This window comes from Myotis nattereri (genome assembly GCF_964212035.1).
Source record: "Myotis nattereri genome assembly, chromosome: 9".
Classification (NCBI taxonomy): domain Eukaryota; kingdom Metazoa; phylum Chordata; class Mammalia; order Chiroptera; family Vespertilionidae; genus Myotis; species Myotis nattereri.
This window is the reverse complement of record NC_138084.1, coordinates 45063829-45087390: the sequence shown is the minus strand read 5'-3', so window position 1 is coordinate 45087390 and position 23562 is coordinate 45063829. Positions and strand designations below refer to the sequence as shown.

General features: G+C 48.6%; 1 protein-coding gene across 2 annotated transcripts in view; it reads left to right on the top strand.

Moving 5' to 3' along the window:
* MAP6 (microtubule associated protein 6) overlaps positions 1–23562 on the top strand; it is a gene marked incomplete at its 3' end in the record, with an annotated part of 80129 nt that overhangs the window by 47017 nt on the left and 9550 nt on the right. Inside the window, exons 2-3 of one of the 2 annotated variants that reach the window (XM_081098733.1) lie at positions 11807–12020; positions 14485–14687. In XM_081098733.1, the coding sequence (XP_080954859.1) occupies positions 11807–12020; positions 14485–14687 (417 nt within the window). Of the gene's footprint in view, positions 1–11806; positions 12021–14484; positions 14692–23562 lie in introns of those variants that run through there. The other variant, XM_081098734.1, reaches the window with a different exon arrangement.

Below are 23562 nucleotides of genomic sequence, written 5' to 3'. Positions count from 1 at the left end.
TTTCCTGATATGAATACTTTCACATGGCTGATTTCCAGCTACTGAAAATTTAACAATCAGCTCTGTGAGCCAGTATAAATCAGTTCCAACACACTACTGTATGCAAAGATCTATTCTGAACTCCATTTTGCTCATGGAGCTGTGTGTCTATCTATATGCCACTAACGTACTCTAGCTGTATAATAAGTTTTGAAATCAGGTAGTGTAACTCCTTAGAAATTTTTTTTTCTTTCTCAAAATTGTTTTGGCAATTCTTTAAGATCAGCTTGTCATTTTCTACAAAAAGCCCTGGAATTTTGGTAAGGATTGCTTTGAATTTATAGACCAATTTCTAGAATTGCCATCTTAATATTAAATCTTCAAATTTTTGAACATGGTATATGTCTTTATTTATTTAGATATTTCATTTCTCTCAGCAGTGTTATATCGTTTTTAGTGTACAGACTTGCATTTCTTTTGTTAAATATTTTCCTAAGTATTCCATTCTTTCTGATGCTATTGTGAATGGGTTTTTAAATGTTTTTATTTTCCCAATGTTTGTTACTAATCTAGAGAAAGACAATTAATTTTTGTATATTGATTGGGTATCTAGCAGCCTTGCTAACTCACTCAGTTGTTCTAATACTTTTTGTAGGTTCCTGAGGATTTTCTGAAGTTGAAGGTCATGTTATACGCAAATAATGATATTTTTACTACTTTTCTAATCTGTATACTTTAATTTCTTTTTATTATTTTATTATACTAATTATGATCTCCAGTACAATGTGGAATGGAAGTGATGAGAGTGACATCCTTGCCTTTCTCCTGATCTTGAGAGGAAAGGGTTTAGTCTTTTACCATTGAGTATAATGTTAGTTGTAGGATTTTTTTAGATGTTGCCTATTAGGTTGAGGAAATTTCCTCTATTCCTAGCTTGCTGAGTTTTTTAATCATGGAAAGTTGTTAGATTTTGTCAAACATTTCTAAGTGTCTGTTATGGTGATCATATGGTTTCTGCTCTTTATTCTATGAAGTGGTATATTACGTTGATTTTGGATTTTAAAACTTGCATTCCTGGGATAAACCTCACTTGGTTGAGGTGCTTAATCTTTTTATATGTTGCTGGATTTGATTTACTGATAAAGAGTAATTAAGTGTTTTAATATCTATATTCATGAGGAATATTGACCTGTAGTTTTCTTATGTCTTTGACTGGCTTGGTACCTGGGTAATACATGATATTGCCCATCTTAAAATGATTTGGGAAGTTTTATCTCTTCCTTTACTTTAAAAAAGAGATTGTTAGAATTGGTATTTATTTTTTCCTTAATGTTTGATAGAATTCACCAGTGAAACCATCTGGGACTGGATTTTTTTTTGTGTAAAGATTTTAGATTACTAATTCAATTTCTTTTCTTGATATACATTCACTCAGACTTCTGTTTCTTTTGAGTCAGTTTTATAATATCCATCTTTCTAAGAATTTGTCCATTTCACCTATATTGTCAAATTTAGGACAACAAGTTGTTCCTAGTATCTACACTAATAAAAGACAAAGATGCTAACTGACCATACCTTTGCTATGCCCAAGCCACGCCCACCAGCCAATCAGAGCGACTATATGCAAATTAACCCAACCAAGATGGCGGCTGGCAGCCACGGAGCTGGAGCAAGCAGGAGGCTTGGTTGCCCTGGTGATGGAGGAAGCTAAGCTTCCCGCCTGCTCTGGCCAGCTGTGGCCTCTGCAAAAGGCAACAAAGTTTCAATTATAGAAGATAAATAAATCCCAGACACCTGCTTCCAGCCAGCCTCCACTGGGAGCTTGGGTGGCTGGGGGCTGTGGCCAGCCTGCAAACAGCCATCAGCCCCTCACCCAGGCTAGCCAGGCACCCCAGCAGGAACCCCTACCCTGAAGGGGCTGTGGCCAGCCTGTAAATAGCCATCAGCCCATCACCCAAGCTAGCCAGGCACCCCAGCGGGGACCTCTACCCTGAAGGGGCTGTGGCCAGCCTGCAAGCAGACATCAGCCTCTCACCCAGGCTGGCCAGGCACGCCAGGGGGGACTCCCACCCTGAAGGGGCTGTGGCCAACCTGCAAACAGCCATCAGCCCCTCACCCAGGCTGGCCAGGCACCCCAGCAGGGATCTCCACCCTGAAGGGGGTGTGGCCAGCCTGAAAATGGCCCTCAGCCCCTCACCCAGGCTGGCCAGGCACCCCAGCGGGACCCCCACCCTGATCCGGGACACCCTTCAGGGCAAACCAGCCAGCCCCCACCCATGCACCAGGCCTCTATCCTATATAATAAAAGGGTAATATGCAAATTGACCTTAACAGCAGAGCGACTGGGAATCACTGGTCACTATGACACACACTGACCACCAGGGGGCAGACACTCAATGCAGGAGCTGCCCCCTGGTGGTCAATGTGCTCCCACAGTGGGAGCTGTGCTCAGCCACAAGCCAGGCTGACGGCTGCCAGTACAGCGGCGGTGGTGGGAGCCTCTCCTGCCTCCTCAGCAGCGCTAAGGATGTCCAACTGCAGCTAGGCCTGCTCCCCACTGGCAAGTGGACATCCCCCGAGGACTCCCGGGCTGCCAGAGGGATGTCTGACTGCCAGCTTAGGCCCAATCCCCCAGGGAGCGGGTCTACGCCAGCAGATGGTCATTCCCCGAGGGATCCCAGACTGTGAGAGGGCACAGGCCGGGCTGAGGGACCCTCCTGAGTGCACAAATTTTTGTGCACCAGGCCTCTAGTTCCCTTATAATTGAGCTTCATTTAAAAGAGTAACTTAGCATGGCTCTCAAGATGGTTTTTGCAGCACCAGCTTTATTTGTCAAAAGGATATTTATAGTGCATAGTACTTCCTGTGCACAGAACACAGAGTGTGGAAGCCGACTTATTGAGCACTTCACTACGTATATCATACAGTGTCTTTGGCACTATGTACCGGTCATCTCATAGGAGTGTACTTCCAGAATTCCAAGTTTACCCCCCGCCCCCCGAAAGAGGTAGCGCTTCCTCCCACCTTTCAGAGCTCACTCTCAGCGTTCCCATTTCCTGTCTTAGGAACCATCTTTCTGCAAGTAATGGGCACAGATCCTTGGGGACCCAACTAGCCAGAAGATTGCAGCCTTCCCTCAACCTCAACCAGATCACGCTGTGCTCTTGCGGCACAGCCACTCCAGCATGGGAAAAGGCATTCCTGTGGCTAATCAACCAAGATCATAATGGGGACATGGGGGATGAGGCAAAAGGAGAAGACCGTGATTATAATTTTCTTATAACCTGTTATCTAGCTCTTATTTGTTTCTACTTGAGGTCTGTTTATATATGTACTTATTTTCATCACCACGCTCCCCCACTCTGACCCTCCACCTCTGCCAACTGTAAGTTTCTTATTTTGCACCCTTTTTCTTCCTTGCAGTTCCAAGCATAGTGTCTAGTAAACACTGCAACCTAAATTAATTTATGTAGAATTGACTCCTAGTTTGAGCAGATTCCATTTTTAACTAATTGTCCTCATAATTCTACCCATATTGTGCACATGGGCTTTCTCATGAGACGCTATTTCTCAGGTGCACAGGGGCCTGTGACTTCGCCAGCAGTGATCTGCAGAAGGAGCTGTTTTCCTAACAAAGGGACCCGCATCCTGACAGCTGTCACTGCCAACTGTTACCCACATCAACCTTTCCATGTAAGGAAAGGAGAGGATTCATTCACTCATTCTCTATTCTCATTAGATTAGCTTCAAACTTTTCTTTACATACAGATAGTTTTCGCCCAAATGTGTGCTTTTCTTACTTTACAAAATCATCAGCCATGGTTTTATTGGTGTGCACGTGCTTATGGGATAGTAATGGATGAGAAGAGCCATCCTACATGGTTAGCAGTCTCTGTAAGATTCCCTTTTCGCCCTTTCACACAAAAGAAGCTGAAAGATATGTTCAAGCATATACACATGAACAGATCTTAAAGCTCCTCTCTGGGTCCAGTTGTTGCTGCCTGGAGGAAGCGACTTACACTTAACCCCAGGCGATCCTCTACGCCAGTGGTTCTCAACCTTCCTAATGCCACGACCCTTTAATACAGTTCCTCATGTTGTGGTGACCCCCAATTTCATTGTTACAAATTGAACGTAAAGCACAGTGATTAATCACAAAAACAATATGTGATTATATATGTGTTTTCCGATGGTCTTAGGCGACCCCTGTGAAAGGGTCGTTCGACCCCAAAGGTTGAGAACCACTGCTCTAGGCTCAGGGATGTTCTTTCCTTTTTAATCTACAGACCCCACTTCCTTTAACCAACTCCTGACAACAGCCGGCAACTGCCAGCCTTCGGTGACTGCCTCCGTCAGCACCCGTGAGAGAGCCCGCTTCCCTTCTTGGGGAACACTTGACTATATCAAATGTAGGCACGATTTTTGAACAGAGACTTAATATGTTTCCATGACAACATAAATTGCCTATGAAAATCTGTAGGAAGATTTTAAGCCATTGAAATCTTAATGCACAGTTTTTTCTTCTTTCATAAAGCAGTTAAGGAATATTGAAAATGTTGTTGTAAAGAGGATGGGGAACTAATTTTATTTCCCAAGGACTGAGATACATAATAAATAAATCTGGGCTTATAGGCAGAGAAATGGAATTTACGTATGATTGTAGCTGGCAGTAATCCATTATTCTAAGTCTCCATTTTTGTTAAGAGGGGATGTGCACCAATTAACACATGTATACATTCATCACAGCAGTACAATTCTTTCTTGTAAAATTCTATTTCATTGTTCCTTGTAAATGTCAGCGTTTTTAAAATTAGAAATGAGAGACCAGCCTCTATTCTCTTCCTTACCACACTTTCTTCCCAAGGCCGAAACCTCTCTCCTGGTGCCTCCCCTCCCCCCTCTCCTGAGACCGGCTTCATCAATCACCGGCTCTTGCCTGTCTCAGCCTCTCCCTTTATAATTGCTCTTTCAATATCCCGCCTTGAATCACTGTGAGGAAATGTGCTTTAATGGGATGAGGCCTTAAGAAGCGAACATCTGTTTGTAGTGGGCACTCAGTATTGGAGATTCGATTAGTCAGCATTCGTTGGATGCTATTTTGTTCAAGTCTAATGTGAATTACATTCAGAAATAAACCTGGCATAAAAAGCTGATGCCCACATTTTGTCCACTCTGGACACAGACTGTTCACTGCGGTGACCATAAAGACGACAGTGGCTGGGCAGGTAATTTGATTGTCTGTGTAACTGCTTAAATGGCCCCACCTAATTACAAGGTCCGTGGAGGCAGGAGCTGCACCTGCCTGTTCACGCTGCCTTTCTAACCCCTGTGGCTGGAACGTAGAAGATATTCAATAATCGTCCTTGAACATACAACTCTGTGAGGAAAAGCAAATACATTAGTATACAGTTGTCCGCGGTGGACTTTGTAATTCTGATACAGACATCCAGCCTTCTTCGGAGGCCTGTGTCAGCCTTTTCCACATGAGCTCACTGAGTTCAGGACAGGTAAGGCAGTGAGTGGCCCAAGGGTTCGAGCCGGGATCCAGCCCAGGCTTATCTCATTCCACAGCCTGTGAACGACCATCTCTGTTCTGGCTCTGGCTCTGTGCCTCTTCTCGCCTGTTACCCTCTGCCTGCACTTGCCGAGCCGTGTGTGCTGCGTGCACTGGGACATCATTTTCCCGGATGAGGGCCTGTCTTTCCTTGTTTCTGCTTATGACCTGGCCTCAAGGCAGGTGCATGTTTACCAGCGTTGCTGCATAGGAAGCTTTTCTACCTTCTAGTGAAGGCTGCAAGATGTTCACCCTCAGTTCCTGATGACCAGAGCATGACCCGCTCTGTTAACTTGATGCCACGGCTCTGCTGGGAACTTGAACTTCCTGTGCTCTGCTCACACCCGTGCTTCTGCCTCGCTGACATGAAGCCTGGGTGTTTTCAACCCTTTTTTGTGGGGAAAAATAATTTCTGATTGAGGTGTGGGTTAGGATCTCTTGCTGTGTACCAAATTATTCCAAAATGTAGCAGCTTAAGCCAACAAACATTTATTATTTCATGCTGTTTCTGAAGGTCAGAAATCTAGGAATGGCTTAGCTGGGTGGTTCTAGCTCAGATGAGGTCATCTGAACGCTTGTCTGGGGCTGAGGGTCCACTTCGAAGATGGCTCACTCTGTTCCTTGCCATAGGCGCTGCTTCAGTGAGCAGTGAGCATGGAAGCTGACTGTCCCCACAGGGAGGGACCCAAGAGAGGCAAAGAGGAGGCCGCAAGGCCTTTTCTGGTCCAGTCTCAGAAGTTGCCTGCCATCGCCTCCACCGTATTCTGTTTGATGGAAGTGAGTCCAGTCACATCCAAGGGGAGGGGAATTAAGTTCCACCTAAGGGAGGAGAATGTGAACACATAGTGTAGAAAGTGACACAGATGTCAGCTGCCAGGAGATGCTTGTGTAGCAACCTTTATGCCCCTCCGTGGCTGGGGCAGCCCAGGAACTTCCTGCTCAGCTATTCACACGGGTGAGGGGAGGCTGCATTCTGAATTCCCGTCCTAGGCATGGTGGGGATTACACAGACGCACAAGGACAGTCCTGGCCCTCAGTGACTGCGGCCGGGAAGGGAAGAACGATAGCTACGCAGGTAGCCGGAGGTAAAGCACGGCCAGTGCCACAGAGACGAAAACGGGACAAGCTGGCTTCAGCGGTGGGACTGGGGCAGGCTCCCTAGAAGGGCGAGCACGAGAGCCTGGCAGGAGTGGCCATGCAGTGTTTTAGTAGCTGGGAGTGTGGCGGGAGGAGCTTGCCAGGACTGGGAACAGCATGGGCAAAAACTCGGTGGCAGGAAAGTGCAGTCTGTGTTTGGGGAAGGGCGGCACGGTGTGATCACTGGCAACATCAGTGCAGGGTTGTTGTGAGGACAACGTAAGTTAATGCACTTAGAGAGCTTGGCGCGGTGCCTGGCACACAGAAAATGCTCCCCGAATGCCGATGCGAATGAATGACTGAGGAGGATAAAGAAATAGGCTGGAAAAGTCATTGGGGCCAAGTCACACATAGCCTATGGGAGCTAAAAGGGACCTCAGTTTGGACTTGGTCCTGTAGGAAACTGGGATTTGTTGAGGTGTTTTAGTTGGGAGCGGTGTGCTCACAGCAGAGCGGGAGGACGGTTTCTCCTGCAGCATGTGCCAGAAGAACCAGAGTGAGGAGATTGGGACCAGGATCCCGATGCCATGGTCCTGATGCCGCGGCCCAGGGAGAGTGGGGGGGGGGGGGAGGTATAGAGGGCCCAGGTGAGATGGGGCAGAGGGACTGGGCAGGAGAAAATGAAGGCAGAGTATTTGTTGACTCCTTTAAAAACTTTGCCTGGTCAGCAAGATCCTAAAATCCTGCTTAAGCAGCTGCTCTGAACGTGACTGTGCAGCTGTGTAAAGGTCTCGAGCATCTTGTCCACCTGGTCTCCAGGAGATGGGCCTGGCTCTGCCACTCCTTGGGGAGGAGGCCGGAGACTGGCCCAGGCTTCACTTATAGATTTTTCCAGCACAGATGAGCCACCAGAGGGGTCATTGAACCCAGACTTGAACATATTGGTAGAGTGGTTTCTGTGTGCAGTTCACCCACCCACAGAGGGACGTCGCAGTACAGAGCCCTCCTCTGCCCCTGCAGGGAGTGTGCTCTGCAGGAGCTACATCCTGCGTCAAGCCTCATGGCAGGGCTCCACCCAGGGACCCAGTGTGGAAGGGACAGTGGGCGTTTGGCAATGCAGCTGGAGACCATCCTGTCCCTGACTCCCCCACATCATGACACAGGAGAAGCTATGGCATGTGGAGCACCACTGGGATGCAGGGCAGCAGCCTGCAGAAGGGGGCTTTCCCTGTGTGCCCAGAGCTTCACTGTGGTGTGTACCCATAATGATTGCTACGGGAGCCAAAGCTGCCATGAGCTTGAAGTAGGTGTTGGGCAAGTGTCAGTTAAGTTCACCTACTGCTCTGTCTACATTTTCCAGTGCCCCCTTCCCCACTTCCTCCCTCCAGAATTAAAGATCCTCTTGTCTTTCCCTCTGAACTCTGCCCTATTTGCTTAGGGTCACACATGGACAGATCCGGACCCACTAAACTGTCTGAAATCTTGTCACAGAAAGGGAAGTTCATGGCTCCAGGGGACCGTGAACTTGTGGCAAGAGGCACCAGAGATGACTGGCCTCAATGTGGCCTACACTGCTATGGGCGGAGCTTCTCAAAGCTGCAGGAGCTCAGATGTCATCTAGTCCAGTCTGTGTCATACGAACCCTCCGTGGCATTGCAGACAGCACCTTCAGTGAGGGCAGAGGGGGCGGGCTGCAGCTCCAGCACTCTGCCCAAGTGCAGTGGGAAGGACAGAGGCCGTGCGCTCCACTGACCTGGGCTCAGATTTCAACTCTGCTGCTTGCCAGCTCTGTGGCCTTACACAGGGCACTTAACCTCTCTGAGCCATGTTTCTCTCTCTCTCTCTCTCTCTCTCTCTCTCTCTCTCTCTCTCTCTCTCTCGTAAAAGGGATATAATACTACCTTCTTTCAAAGTTGTTGCAAGCACCAAGAGAAAATGCAAAAACAAGCAAACAAACCAAAACCCAACCCACCAACTTATTAAAGATGATTAATGAATAGTAGCTAGTTCTGTTTTTATGGCACATGATTAGTTGTTACTTATGGCTGGGAAAGGTGTTATGAAGAGTTCAGAGACAATTCTAAGGAACAGAATTTGTGTTTAAACCTAACAGTTTGTCATAATTAAGTGAACTTATTATGGGACTTATTAGCATAGTTTCATGGGAAGATGATGTGCCAAGATGTTCAGGCTCAGGGGTTACCAAGCTTTTCCCATGAGGACATGCCCCATGGAACACGTTCACAGTGAGTCATTTGCCAGCACATGGAGGCCACTGCAGAGACCTAGAAAGCTGCAGGCTGGCCTGGGAGAGATGGCCCAGAAACAGTGCTCCAGGCCAGCGCATGCCCATGTCAGTCCTAATTCTGGAAGCAGCCTGGGATAGGAGCAGAGGATCCACGGTGCTCCCATTATACATTTGGGAGCCAGGTTGTTACTGGTTTGGCTACTGCAAGTTTTAGGCCAAGTATTGGGGCCTCATCTAAGAAGAGGGCTTTGGTTCTGAGGAGTGGGAGGAAGGAGGTGTGGGGCCTTGGGCAGGTAATGGTGGCCAGAGCCCTAGGTGTCACCTGGGCCAGGCCGAAGCCTGTGTACAGAGCCAAAATGGTTCAGAAGTCAGGTCTTAGTAACTGGTTGAACCCATGGAAAGTGGAGAAGGAAGGAGGAGAAGAGAGGAAAGGATCAAAGAGTAACTTTGATGCCGGAGTGAATGGGTGCCTTTAACAATCAGGAGGGTCTCAATTCCATCCTAAATTCCCTTCTCCTCCCAGTTTCCCCATCACAGTCGCAATCAGTAGCACCTCTACCCACAGGACCAAAATGCTCAGATTCCACTCGTCACTCCGCCTGGAACCCGCTCCCTCCACCTCTGGCCAACTCCCTGCCAGCCGTTTTCAAGTCCTGCCCATGTCCCCGCTGCCACTATCCTGGCTCAGGCCTCCACTTTCCGCCTGACTCCCTGCACAATCTCAAGCCTGTCTTCCTGCCTCACCCCCCACCCCCGCCCCCCACTTCTGTCCACCATTCATACTGCTGCAGAGTTCTCGTCCCCAAAACCAATCTGGCCACACTCATCCTTGGTTGGCTTGGATTCATTTGGCAACTCTTGGTTACAGTCCAGAGCATCCCGCTAGCATGGCTGCTGCAGACCTTCATGCTCTGCCCAGCTTCCTGTGCCCTTCCCCACAAGCTTCAGCCCAGCCACCCAAACTGCCTGCAGGTTCCCTCTCTGAGCGTCTCGGTGTTCTCGCTCTGCCTGGAACCTGCTGCTCCCCGCTCCCCTGGCCAACTCCCTGTCAGCCTCTGACTCCACTCCAGAACCCCACCCCTACCCCTGACTCTGGGGCTGGCAGAGGAGCTCCTCCTCTGTGCTTCTCACTCCCTCCTCCTCGTGGCTCTCCCTGTATTGTCCTGGAGTAACAACAGAGCCCTCTGCCTCCCACATCCTGAGCCCAGGGTCTGCTCTTATTCATTTTCTGCTCCAAAGAGCTCAGCATCCTGCCAGACAGACCTGAAGCGCTCAGTAAATCCGTTTGTGAATGAAACTGAGCAGTGAGGGAGTTCATGAGAGAGGAGGGGGGACAACACAGTTAGGTCCTAGGGATGGTGAGTTTGAGCTGTTGATGCAGCATCTAGGTGGACGTCCAAGCTGTCCTGGGAAGGCGAGTGAAGCTTGGGAAACGTCTCTTAAGAAACTGTGTTCTCTGGTCAGAGATGAACCAGTTTCCCTAAGGAGGTCAAATGACCAAAAAGTGGCTCAGAGTTACCAAACCAGCTTCATCGACTCAGGGAGCCTCAGAGCCAGAAGGACATTATGAGGACATTGTCTGGTGTGATTCTTTTATTTAACAAATGAGGAAACTAAGACTCAGCAAGGGGAAAGGCCTAGCTCAGTGGTTCTCAACCTTCTGGCCCTTTAAATACAGTTCCTCATGTTGTGACCGAACCATAAAATTATTTTCGTTGCTACTTCATAATTGTAATGTTGCTACTGTTATGAGTCGTAATGTAAATACCTGATATGCAGGATGGTCTTAGGCGACCCCTGTGAAAGGGTCGTTCGACCGCCAAAGGGGTCGCGACCCACAGGTTGAGAACCGCTGGTCTAGCTAGAGGCAGTGCTAGGACTAGAACCCATGTGTCTCCACCACAGTCTAAGCTCTGTTTGCCATTCCCCATGGCCTCCTGTTCATGGCACTCATCTCTGGGCCCTGAAGGAGGGCGTTGTCACTGGAGATGAAAGAAGGCACTGGAAGAACCAACCCCAGCGATGTTCATACACTAACTCTTCCTTTCCCATAACACAGCTTCTCATGGCCCCACATGAGAACAGACCCGATAAGACCTTGGGAGCACAGAGCCTATGCACTGAATCCCACGCACCAACAAACAGGATGGACCCTGTGGCTTTCATTTCAGCCACAGCTACATCTGTTTATATTTGCCATGTGTTGTTTTGTTTAAAATCCTCACCCGAGGATGACCCACAGGTTGCGAACCGCTGATCTAAAGTGATTCAGACTGTTTAAGAAGCAAGCCCCCTGCTATCAAAGGGAGGAATTATCCTTAAGGATTCTGCATAGCAAAGGGTCCTCATCATGACAAAGTGGGGGAGGGAACTGGCGTGTGTCAATTGACCACAATCACCAGGCACGTGGTTTAACACAATGCTAACCTATTATCACATTTAACTTCTGTAATTCTTAAACTTCACACACAGCAGACACTCAATTATAAAGGGTGAGGCAAAAGTAGGTGTACAGTTGTGAGTACACAAAACAGAGCTTATTTGTGTATTTATTAATTATGGTATTATTTTCCATACGAACAATGGTAAAGCCACTTTTGCCCCACCTGTGTATGTTGAATCCATGAATGACTGAATGGACTGAGTTTTTGCAGCCTCATTTTGAATATTGGGAAAATAAGGCCCAGAGATTAGATGGCCCGTGCCTGATCACTCGTTGGGAGCTGGGAGCCTTAGCCCTTCCCCCAGGCACTATTGCCAAAACCACATTAAATTGGCAGAGGAAACCTGTCACTTACCCGTGAGGACAGAGTGGAGTTACCACTTCAGCCACCGTCCAGTCAGTACCACAAGGACGCATTGCAAGCTGGCTGAGTCTGCAGCCCCGTGAGGGCGCTGCTTCCAGGCAGATGATGTTTCATAGCACATGTGTTTTCTTTGATTCCCAGGAATGAATTCAGAGCATGGACGGACATCAAGCCTGTGAAACCAATAAAAGCGAAGCTCCAGTACAAGCCCCCAGATGATAAGATGGCTCACGAGACCAGCTACAGTGCCCAGTTCAAAGGGGAAGCCAACAAGCCAACACCAGCTGACAATAAGTTCATTGAGCGCAGAAGAATACGCAGCCTCTACAGCGAACCTTTCAAGGAATGCCCAAAGGTGAGGCAGGCCTGATGGGGAGCCCATCAGCACAGCCTGGGATGGGGGGTTCACTGCTGCAGAGCATGGGGCGGGGCCACTCCAAACCCTCCCGTGAGCCGGCGGCCGGGGTGGCTCGGTGGTTGAGCGTGGGCCTATTACCCAAGAGGTCATAGTTTGATTCCCAGTCAGGGCGCATGCCCAGATTGTGGGCTTGATCCTCAGTGGGGCGTGCAGGAGGCAGCCGATCGATGATTTTCTCTTATAATTGATGTTTCTGTCTCTTTCCCTCTCCTTTTCTCTCTGAAATCAATAAAAATATATAAATGTATATTTTTGAATCCTCCCTTATGCAGCTCACTGAGATAGAGGGGGCTTATTAATAAGAACCTTTGATAAATTCAAAAGGAATGTGTAAAAGGAACATTATCTAAAATAAAAACAGTGCAAAGACTGGCAGTTGTGCAGAAAACTAGCTTCTGATTTTTAGAAACCTAGGGGGAAAAAAGTGACAGAAAATCTCCTCTGAGCCCTAAACCCCTTGTCATAAAATAACTGTGCTTTTGCTCCTGCAGTGCTGGCCCAGTGTTGGAGGCATCCTTACCTGGCTTCCTTCCCACCCGGCCCCTGCCTCATCCTCAGCTCCAGACACTTCCTCACCTCCCAGTCCCTGAAAATCACCTGCCTTTTCTTACCCTTTCCCTTGATAAATGCCATCCACCAGCAGTCCTTAGTCGTCACAACACACCTGTCATGTCAGCTGCAAGATGTGTTTTGAGTAATTTGTTATTATAATGAGTAGTTTGTGAATGAATTACATTTCTAAGTAACTTACGTGGCTTCAGGGATTTTCCTCTAATGACACCATTTTGCCTTGTTTGCATCCCAGAATGCATTCATGAGAGGGAGAAGCATGTTGGAGATTCCGCTGCTGACGTAGGACTCATATATGCCAGAGCTTGTTCTCTGAGGTCAGGTCACATGGAATCGTGCAAATATCAGCTCTCCTATCTGTAATAGCAGAAAAAGTTGGAGACCCTAGACAGCCTTTTCTCTGCTTTTGCCCTAAGGTCTTGCACTCAGTGGTTTCGTATTTGGCCAACGCAGGTAAGATAACTAACCGAGCCTGTTTGCCTGGACTCCTCTAGTTGTAGCCCTGAGAGTTTCATGTTTGATGAAAGCTCTGTCCCCGGCAAACCAGGCCGATTGGTTACCTTAGGAACAGGTCTGGGGTGACAGGAAACCTCTGGCCCTCAGTGAGTGAGTGGCCCAGCCCAGGAGCCCAGTGGCATCTCTGTCCACCTTTCGCAGATGAGGTAGGACCCAGGGTATGGGGCTGGCTTTGGACAAAAGAAGATTCAAAGGGAAGAAGGAGGAAAGATTGGGGAAAATAAATCTAGAGATGGACGGGAGGTGGCGTACTGAGGGATCACACTCAGTGACCCCAGAGTTCTTGAGAAAGAGCAGGCAAGGCCATCTCCTAGGAACAAAGGGGCAGAGCTAGAGGAGGGAGCTTGGGGAGAGGGCATGGGCTTGATCAGCTGCTCGGGAAAGTACGGGCAGAGGAGCCAGCCTGAGAGGAGGAGCGGGTGCTGGGCAGTTGTGAAGGCCTCACTGAGACAAGGTGCCTGGCCTGAAGCATCTCAGTGAGGGCTTTTTGCCATCTGTGTGCACCATCCCAGAGACAGAAGCAAAGGAAAGGTGGGCTTATGCTAACAAATCATCCCACAATCTCTGTGTTTTACATCAACAGAGGTCTACCTATATACTAGTATATAAAAGCCTAAGTGACCAAATGACCAAACTACTGGTCGACCAGTCACTATGGTGTGCACTGACCACCAGGGGGCAAACGCTTAATGCAGGAGCTGCCCCCTGGTGGTCAGTGCGCTCCCACAGCCAACCTCTCACAGCCAGCCAGCCTCACACAGTCCCTCCCCCTGGCCAGCCACCCCAATCGGCCCTAATCACCACCAGGCTGTGTATGAATTCATGCACCGGGCCTCTAGTTTCTTATAATACACACCCACCATGGGTTGGTGCAGCTCTCCTTGTCACTTCTGCAGCCAGAGACTCGGAGTGAAGGCACTGGGAAGCACAGGCTGCCTGAGTGGGCCTGGAGGTGACCCAGGCATTTCTGCTCACATTTCACTGACTAGAGCAAATTATACCTGCCTGACTTGGACAGGGAGGGGAAACAGATAGTGCAAATAGTAGCACAGTCCACTTCCTGGATGTCTGGGGTGAGATGTCCAGGGCCCCATGTGACCAGTGAGAGTGTTGCCAATGACTGACCAGGGGGCGCAGAGGGTTCTGGCAGCCAAGTGGCCTGACTTCCCTGAGAACACTTTACTCTGCTCCCTCAGAGTCAAATGTCGGCATTCCCATTATCCTTTCATTAATTGTGTCTCCTCTCTAAATTTTCTCTCCCACTCCCTCTCCTTTTGTATTTCCGTATTTTCCGTCTGTCTGTCTCTCCGTGCAGGTGGAAAAACCTAGTGTTCAGAGTTCCAAACCAAAAAAGACCTCAGCGAGCCACAAGGCCCCGAGGAAGGCCAAAGACAAGCAGGTGGTGTCGGGCCGGGCCTTCAAGAAAAAGAGCGCGGAGGGCCCCAGCGCCGCCCAAGCCCAACCCGACGACAAGGAGCAAAGTAAAGAGATGAACAATAAACTGGCTGAGGCGAAAGAGTAAATTTCACTGCACTTTCCTTTTATTCTTCTCTCTCTCTCTCTCTTTTTTAAACCAACCAACAAAAAAAAGGCCACAAAATTGATTAGAGGCTTCTCGTCTGTCTTGGTGCTGAGTGTTCCAGGTGCCCTTTGGTTTGGTTTCTTTCAGTGGAGGAATCCTGTTTGTTTCAAAGACCTATGGCGTGCCTCTCCTCTGTGTGGCCCGTGCCATGCCCGGGGTCCTGGAGCCCCAGGCCGTGTGGCTCACTGGCTGTGAGACCACGAGCCGGGGAGGAAGGCAGGCAGGCCTTAGCGCACAGCGGCAATGCCCAGCCGCTGCGGAGGGACTCTCCCGGTTGTGCTTAGAAATGTCTGTGGGAGCTGTCCTCCTCCTCTTCCTCCCCAAGGTCAGTCAGTGATGCCAATTTGGAACTTCAGGTAAATGTGTTCTTTTCCAAATTCTGAGAGTTGTCATCTGCTATAGAAGCTTAACCTGGACTTCAGCAATGGACAACATTCGTGAAAATATTTTTTAAAAAATACAAAAAACACAAGAAAACCTTGGCCTTAATGTCAATACATTTAGTTGTGTCTGCTAAATTTAAGTCATTTTCTCATAGAATCTTCTATTAGAAACATGTGGCCCCATTTAGTTTCTTATCAGTAGGCGTTACATTGTCCACCCCCACTGATGACTGAAACTAGGTCAGGGTGAAGGTCGTGGGGAGGTGACGCAAAGACAGGGGTCGTTTCCTGTTTCCCCTCAGCAGGCTGCCTGCCCGGTGCTGCCGATTTTGCAGGGCAGCTGGTTACAGGTGACTGAGGAAGAAAGTTCAAGGTGTAGGGTTAGTGTTTAGAACGTGACTCTCCTGCTTCTGAGAAACAGGCAGGGAGTGGACGCAGTGACAAGCGTGGCAGTGTTTACTCTCCCTTCCCGACTGTTCCCGCGCTGCTCCTCAGAGAGGACGGAGGGCGCTGAGCTCGGGCTGGGGAAATGTCTGTGACTTAGCTAAGGCGAGGGGGTTCCCTGCTAGGTGGTTAGCAAGCATTCTTGACCTCATTAATGGGTAAAAGCAGCTCGCAGTGGACTGTGTGTTGTGTGTCTGTGTGGCCGAAGCCTCCAGGGTGGCCAGGGCCATCTTAGCTCTGCTAGAGTCGTGTCGTGTCGTAGGCCTTAGTCAGAGAGCTGTTGTGAAAACACCCCAAAATACCTGCCAGAAAAATTACATTTGCAAACCTGTGGCTCAGTGTGTATTGCTCAGTATGATTTATTTCTCGTGTCCTTCAAGTGCTCGCTGTCGCCAGCATTTGGAAATCGCTGGGCTGTTGTGTGACGACAAGCCTCTGCTCAGCCTGCCCTTCCTTGGTCAGGAAAGTCGCGAGGAGTGAGGTTCTCACAGCTCCGTCCCTCAGACGTTCCTTAGTCCTTCCGGTCTAGAGGAAGCAGGGCCTCCAAGTGCCGTCTCCTATTCTGACCATTTAAGCCACCAAGTCTGGGTTTGACCCCATGCTGTTGGTCACCTTGGAGCTGATGGAGAAGTGCTTGGTGGATTCTTGAACATGTGCCATGCGGGCCACATTTCCTAAGAGAACAGGACGGCGAACACCGAAGCCCTCGGCCAGGCCCTCTGCCGTCTCCCTTTCTACCTCAGGGTATGGAACTGTGAGGAAGGAGAGGTAGGGAAAAAGGTAGAAGATGGGAGGAGTTTCGTGTTTCTGAATCACAGATTTTGACGCCTACCTGGAAATGACCAGAGTCGGTCGCAGTACTGATCCCAGCTACTTGCTATCGAATCTTAATCTGAACCAGAGATCTCTATCAACATGATCCAGATAACTTTATCCAGATAATTATAAAGATAATTATCCATATAATTTGCCAATATATTCTCATTCTCTCAAAATTAGTCAGACATGTTGTTAGCCACAATTTGGATTTCTCCGTAGCATAGTCGTTTATTTTTTGCAGATCAAGTAAATCAAACTTTACAATGCACAGGAAACCATTCATTCAGTATTCACTTCCTGAATGCCTGTGTGCCAGACACTGTCCTAGACATGGTGAGTCGTGTAAGTAAATCTGTCTGTACAGCAGCACAACCAGGATACCTGTGACTTGATCCCTGTGTCTGGTTCAAGGGTGTGTTGCCCAACTTGTAGAGTTCGCCACCCACCTGGCAGCCCCAGGGACTAAGTTCCCTACCTTGCTGCACCTGAGTTGAGCTTGAGATGACCTGTATAATGTCTTTTCCCACCCTTCAGTTTCCCCAGCTTTTTCACACCTGTTTGTAGTTCACTTTGGAATATGTCCTTTCACTGGCAAGAAACTTCCTTTGATTTCTACTGCTTACAAGTAAAACTCAGCCATCTTGTTCTGTACCCCAGACGTACTGATGGAAACTGTTTTTGGTTCCACGAGCAGTGTTTTGTCTTTGCCTTTCTGAAGGTGACCAATTCCCAATGCCTGTTCCTCCCAGTTTTGTACATTTCCCTGTGGTTTCCTCAACTCCCCTGGCAAGAGAGCGAGGACTGAAGCTTTGCCACTCTCTGCTTTGCTTGCCTGCAAAATTAATCCCTGAAGCTGGGCATGGGCTCCGGCAGCTCTGTGGTCCCCGCTGGCGTGCCCGCTTGGTCCACTATGCTTTTGCCTCTCTGAGGCAGACAGGAGTGTCTAATTCCGATTTTGTGGCCTGGGTTTTGTTGCATACCACAGATTGTCTATGTGATGTGTAGCGCACACCTCTCTCGGTGCTATTTCATTCCTGCTGTTAGTACGAAAATGACAAAACTATTCATGTATAGCCAATTGATTGTGACGTGCTTGTGGTCTGTGCCTGCTCAGAAAAACAAACAAACAAACAAGCAAACCGTTTTTTCCAATTTTAAATAAATGCTAAAGTCGAACGCCACTTTCTTGATCTTATTTCCTTGGCAAGGCCCAGCTGAGTAGGTGAAGGACCAAGCTTTGCCATTTGAGCCACTCTCCACGAGAGGAGCTGTGCCCTGCAGTTTCTCTGGGGTTCTCCGTAATGCAGCTTGACTCTTTTAGATTGCCTCTCAGATACTAATTGCGAGCAGTCAGAGCTAAGTGTTGGGAAAGGCGAAGATGGACCGGGAGACCCACTGGCCAACAAGGTAGTGTAACGTTTTGATCCCTGACCCCGTGCTGCTGGGGGTGAGTGACCGCCGGCGCTCAGTGCCTCCTCTCCCCGCTGGGAGGCTGGGCCCGACCCTCTCCCTGCTTCCTGTCGACCAGCAGGACGGTGGGTTCCAGCTTTTTCTTCTCCCAAGGATTGGCAGAGATGCCTTCCCTTGCTCATTTCATCTGGTCATTGTGGAAGTGTCACCCTCGGGGGGCTGGCTCACTGTGTGGGGTGACAGTCTTGTGTGTGCCTAACATGGGGGTGTGGAAACAGCCATAAGAGAGGCCCACGTAAGGTAACAGCAGAGCAGGTGGCTGCAAGCTCAGGTAAAGGACAGGCGTAGGAGTCAGAAGGCTCATGGGGGAGGGAGCCTTGGAGTCTGGGTGGGGTGCAGGTGTGCAGGGGCAGGCCTGCAGGCAGAAGAGCAGATCTGGGAGGGAACCTCAGAGCTAGGGCCAAGTTTGCCCACTTTGATTTCCTTCTGCTAACGTGGGAGACAAAAGGTTCTATGTGGAATCCCACTTCCCTTTTCCAACATTAATTGAATACCTATTCTGTGCTAGGCACTGTGCTGGGCACTAGGGAACCAGGATGACTGAGCCCCCACCTCTGACCACAGTGGGGCAGCAGGAGGAATTTGTTCTAGCTGGTTCTGTGGATCAGGGAAGACCTCAGTGGATGGGCAGGTGGCCAAGACATGCCAGACAGAGGGAGTGCACAGCAAAGGGGTGGAGGGTTCAACACCAGGTGAGCTCAGGTCCTGGGGCAGCAGTTTGCTCAGGGAGGGTCAAGGCAAAGGCTGGGCAGTGGCAGAGGCTGACACGGGAAGGCCTGGTGCCATGTGAGCGGGCAGTTGCTAACTGGGATCTCCATTTCATACACCCAGATTGCGCCCCACACCCTTGCATGCTCCCTGCCATCATGCTTCTCACCCACATAGCGGGCAACAAGTATAGGTCCTCTCTTGCTTTACGCTAGGAGCTCTAGGCTGGGTCTTTTATCCTATTGCTGGCCTCCAATTTCTCGGTTTGGGGGAGAAGGTTTGGTAGGAATCAATCAAGGGTCATACATATGAAAATCACCATATATTTGTTTTCTGGATTAACAGAAAAAGTTATACCCCCCTGCCTGCCTTTGTATGAGGCAGAAAACAGAAAATACTGTTCAATCTATAAACCATACATAAAAACATATTAAAGTATATCATTCAGCTCTGTTTTCACCAGTTAAGGATTGTTTTGATCAAAACCAGGGATTGAGAGAGCTGGAAAGAAAGGCAAGAGAGAGGTAGAAATAGAAGCAGAGAGAGAGGAAAAACACATAAATAAAGACACAGAGAATAGCTCGAGAGAAGGTGAGACACACTCAGAACCAGAAAGAGGACCGGAGTTGACAACAGAGAAAGCAGGCGGGTGGGGAACCCGGCTACCTCTCCCTTTGCAGCCCAGCAGGCAGGGCTCTCCCAGAGCCTCAGCCCACACCCCTCACCGTGCTGGCTGATGCTGCCCGAAGCCCAGGAGGTGGATCCATACTCATTCCTAATACCACCTCCCTAAACCAGCAAACAGAATTAAAATCAGCCCTCTAGTTTTAAAATAGTTCAATATTACTAAACTAGTTATGTGTTTTTTAATTCTTCCTTAGTGTTTGTGTGTTCTTAGTGAAACTCTTCCCTTGGTGTTTTTTTGTTTTGTTTTGTTTTGTTTTTCACTTGGGTTAAAAATTTATGACCTTCTTCTCATAGCTTTGGGGAGTGTCAAGTCCCATTTCACAAAGCCTAGGACACCCCCCCCCACCACCACCACCCTTACCGTGTCTTCCTGGTTTTAAGTTCCTTTTACTGCTAAAATGTCTTAAAGCAGTACATTTTAGGACCACAGATATAAAAACATTTCTTTCAGGATGTAGCCCGTGGACCATCTACAGTTAAGGCAAGGCCCTACCCTAGACCAGCCTGAGACCAGCAGGGTTTGGGCAGCTGTTTCAACTGAATGGGGCCAACCCCCTCCTAGGCTCCACTCTTGCAGAACCAGACACCTAGTCCATCCTCCTCCATCCCACTGCCACTGGATGCGGAGATCCCTCTAACACCTAGACCATCCCAGAATACCCGTAATACCAGTTAACGTCATTATATACGGGCATGCCTCGTTTTATTGCGCTCCACTTCATCGCACTTCACAAATACTGTTTTTGGGGTTTTTTTTTTTAACAAATTGAAAGTAAGACCCTCTACCAGCAAAAAGATTGAGACTCACTTTATTACAATGCTCACTTCACTGTGGTGGTCTGGAGTGAAAGCATTATCTCCAAGGTACATCTGCCTGGGTTTTATTATTTGTCATGTGACTGCTGGTTAACATTGGCAGTGCACGTAGTTACCCGTTTCATGGCTGGAAATCAGTGCCGACTCTGCAACCTTGCCTCCCTACCCTCTTTGAGCCTACATCCTCAATGAGGGGACACTAATACCCACCTCAGAGCAGAGGAATGAGGATGAAGTGACACAATGGCTATAGGGAACCCAGAGTGGACACTAGATACAGGTCCTTTCAGACCCCTCCCCTTCCCTTTACAATACTCGCAGGGCCTGTGTTCACTATTAATGATGAGTACTCTCTGACAAAGCATGCAGTTGGGCAAACAATCGGATTAGGAATTCCAGCTATTGAATCATCTTGAGTCCAAAGACCTAAACAATAGGATTCTGACAATTTATATTCATTGATTGCTCACAGAGTATTCCTTTCTGTGCCGTTCTATTGACCCCTCCTGACGTTGTGGAGCAGGTGTTTGCCAGGTAGCAGACAGCAAAGGGAAGCTCAGTCATCAGCGAATCAGGTTGCAGACAAGCTGGACTCATGCTGTCATAGTCTGGTCAAGACGTACAGGCCCTCCAGAGGTCTCACCTAGATCCTCTCTCAATCTTGGGACCCAGATGTAAACAGGGGAAATAGGATTTGACCAGGGGTTCACACACAACCGGCTCAGACATCCTGACTGAATTGACCACTTGTCTCAGCCAAACACACCCGTTTTCTCCTTCAGGTACTAAATTGACTGGGTGAGTAACATGCATAGTTATTGAATACAGAATGATCCAATGGATTTGCATTCATAAGAAAAATCCTTGGTACAGGAGATACCGAGATGAACCTGGTGTCCATTGCCTGAGGCATTGGGTCAGGCAGCACCATTTTGTGCATTGTGTTTCAAACAGTGGAAGTGAGCTTAACTCTCTGGCCCTTGTCCTCATATAACTGGCCCTCCATCCCTTGTGAACTTGGCATTGTATTTTAACTACCTCAACCCAGACACCTTTTCTGGGGCCAAGGGAACTTCAGATGCTGAGAGAAGGACATGACTGGTTTAAGCTGCCAGAGGGGTCTTTAGAACATGCAAATCTGACCATATCACACCCTGCTTTCCACCATCCGGGGGCTCCCGGCGGCCTGCGGAGCTTCCTGTCCCCCAGTGCACCATGCTGCTTCTCACCTCCATGCCTTCCCCGCGCCGCCCCACCTGCTCAGATTGCCCTTCTGCTTCTCCACCCGGCTAACTCATCCTTCAAGACTCCGCTCAGGGGACAGCTCCAGGAGGCCTTTCCTGCACCTCCCAGGCTGGGTAAGATGCTCCCTGTGTGTCTTCATCATGGAACTTACCACATGAACTGTGTCACCTGCTCCTGTGTGTGTGTGTGTGTGTGTGTGTCCCACTGACTGTGCTCCCCCCAGGCAAGGACCAGATCCTTCAGTTCACCTTTGTAGCCCTAGGCTCTGGCCCAAAGCCTACCACAGAGAATGTCTTCTAAAGTGTTCATTGAATGGATAATGAGTGAAGGAATGAGTGATGACATTCACCATGTGCCTCCATATTCACTACAGTGCCTCCATAAGGCTTTATTTTGCCTAATAACTGGCCCTGCTCATATCAAAGAGGTGGTTTCCAGAGAGGTCACAGCAATAGCAAAGCACAGAGCAGTCCACAGCTGGTTCTATAATGCCCAGCCTGCTTCTGTACTTCACGTAGCCGCTTTTTCTAAACAGTCCTGACTTCAAAAAAACCAAGGACTCTTGGTTATACGGTCATCTTAAAGGGTGACGAGTCCCACCCCCTGCCCAGTGCAGAGCTCCCTACTCCAGAGAGGCGTCCCTCAGGGGCAAGGCTTAGGAAGAAGGGCTGGGCGTTAGAACCAACAGGCCTGGTTCTAAATCTAAGCTCTACTATTTACTAGCTGTGTGACCTTGGCTTCATTTCTTTGAGTCTCAAAGAGATAATAGTAATACAAGTATTCATCACTATCTAAATCTATTTGTTTCTCAAATTCAAAAAGTCTGAGTTTGGTCAGCAAGGGATGCAGCATTATTCGAACCTGTTTGGTCCCTGAGTTTGAGAGGGCAGGTGGATACCTGTTTGTGATTCACAGGCCTGGTCAGATGGCCCAGTGAGAATGCCTGTGAAAGTCCTCTGTAGACTGTAAAGTGGCAATAGTTCACGTAAGGGTCGTTTTGCTGACCACCACTTCCCAGTTATTACCACCCTTGGGCCCAATGGTGTGGTAGCTGGAGCGACATCTGGTGGATCCACTCCTTCTGCCACACAGCAGCCTGAGAGAAAACCCATCTAGTGTGGCTCTTGCTGCCCTGTCTCCTCCCCAGCCCTTCCCCTGGCCCCTCATCTCTGAGCACAGCCTATAAATCACCCGGTACAGATTCCATTTCTGCAATTACACGTTCATTTTCATTGATCCCCCCTGGACACATGGAGCCAATTTTGATTAATTGCTCAAGATCCCATCCTTTGCTTTAGGTGAGGTGGGAGGAAAGGACAGAAATTGATTTGCAAGTTCCCAGGAGCACAGAGCTAGACATGAACTGAACCATTACTGTCTGGTTGCCTTAGTCTAGCCCTCTGCATTTTAAAAAGGGTCATTAGCAGGATTACCAGATTCTTGGCAGCTCATTGAGACAAGTCAGCTATGCCCTTGACTTTGCCTTCTTGGTGTTAAAACAGCCAAAGATGCTTCCTAAAATATTTATTATACAAGTGGGAATTTATTCAGTTCTTCTTAGGAGGTTATATCTAGAAAAGTTATTTAACAGCAAAAAGGACTACAGCAACAGTAGCACAGAGCAGAAAACACAGCCATCGAGCCGCTTGGTGAGGCCATTTCTCTGAGCTTGGGGAGAACGCCCGCCTGCAGGGAGCCTGGGCTGGAGGAGGAAAATCCGAACCAGGAATCTGACCAGGTCTCTGGCTCCACTTTTATAAAATGCAGGTTGGCACAGCTTACGGGGAGAGAACAAACATTTATGTGGCCTTTACACACTTGTTCTCATTTAATCCTAGCCCTAGGGCTAGAGAGTCTGTAGGTATCATCCCCATTTATACATAAAGAAATCAAGGACTCAGTGAGTAAATGACAAAGTCACACAACTTGTAAGTGGTGAGCCGGGCTTTGAAGCCAAATTTGTGTGACAAAAACCCATTCTTGGTCCAGTCCCTGGGGCCATCCGTCCGTGGGATCCCTGTTATAAAGAAGGTGGGCAGCCTCCTGAAGTAGCAGTCGCTTCATCCTGTCCCTTTGCTCCAAAACTTCTGATGACTCTAACTACTCTTGTCTATGAAAAATGAGTCAGAAAAGGGGACACATGTAATACCTTAATCAGTAAAGAATTTTTAAAAAGAATTTAAAAAAAGAAAAATGAGTCAGATGAAGGTCATAGATGCTGAGTTGGGTCAGCAGTTAC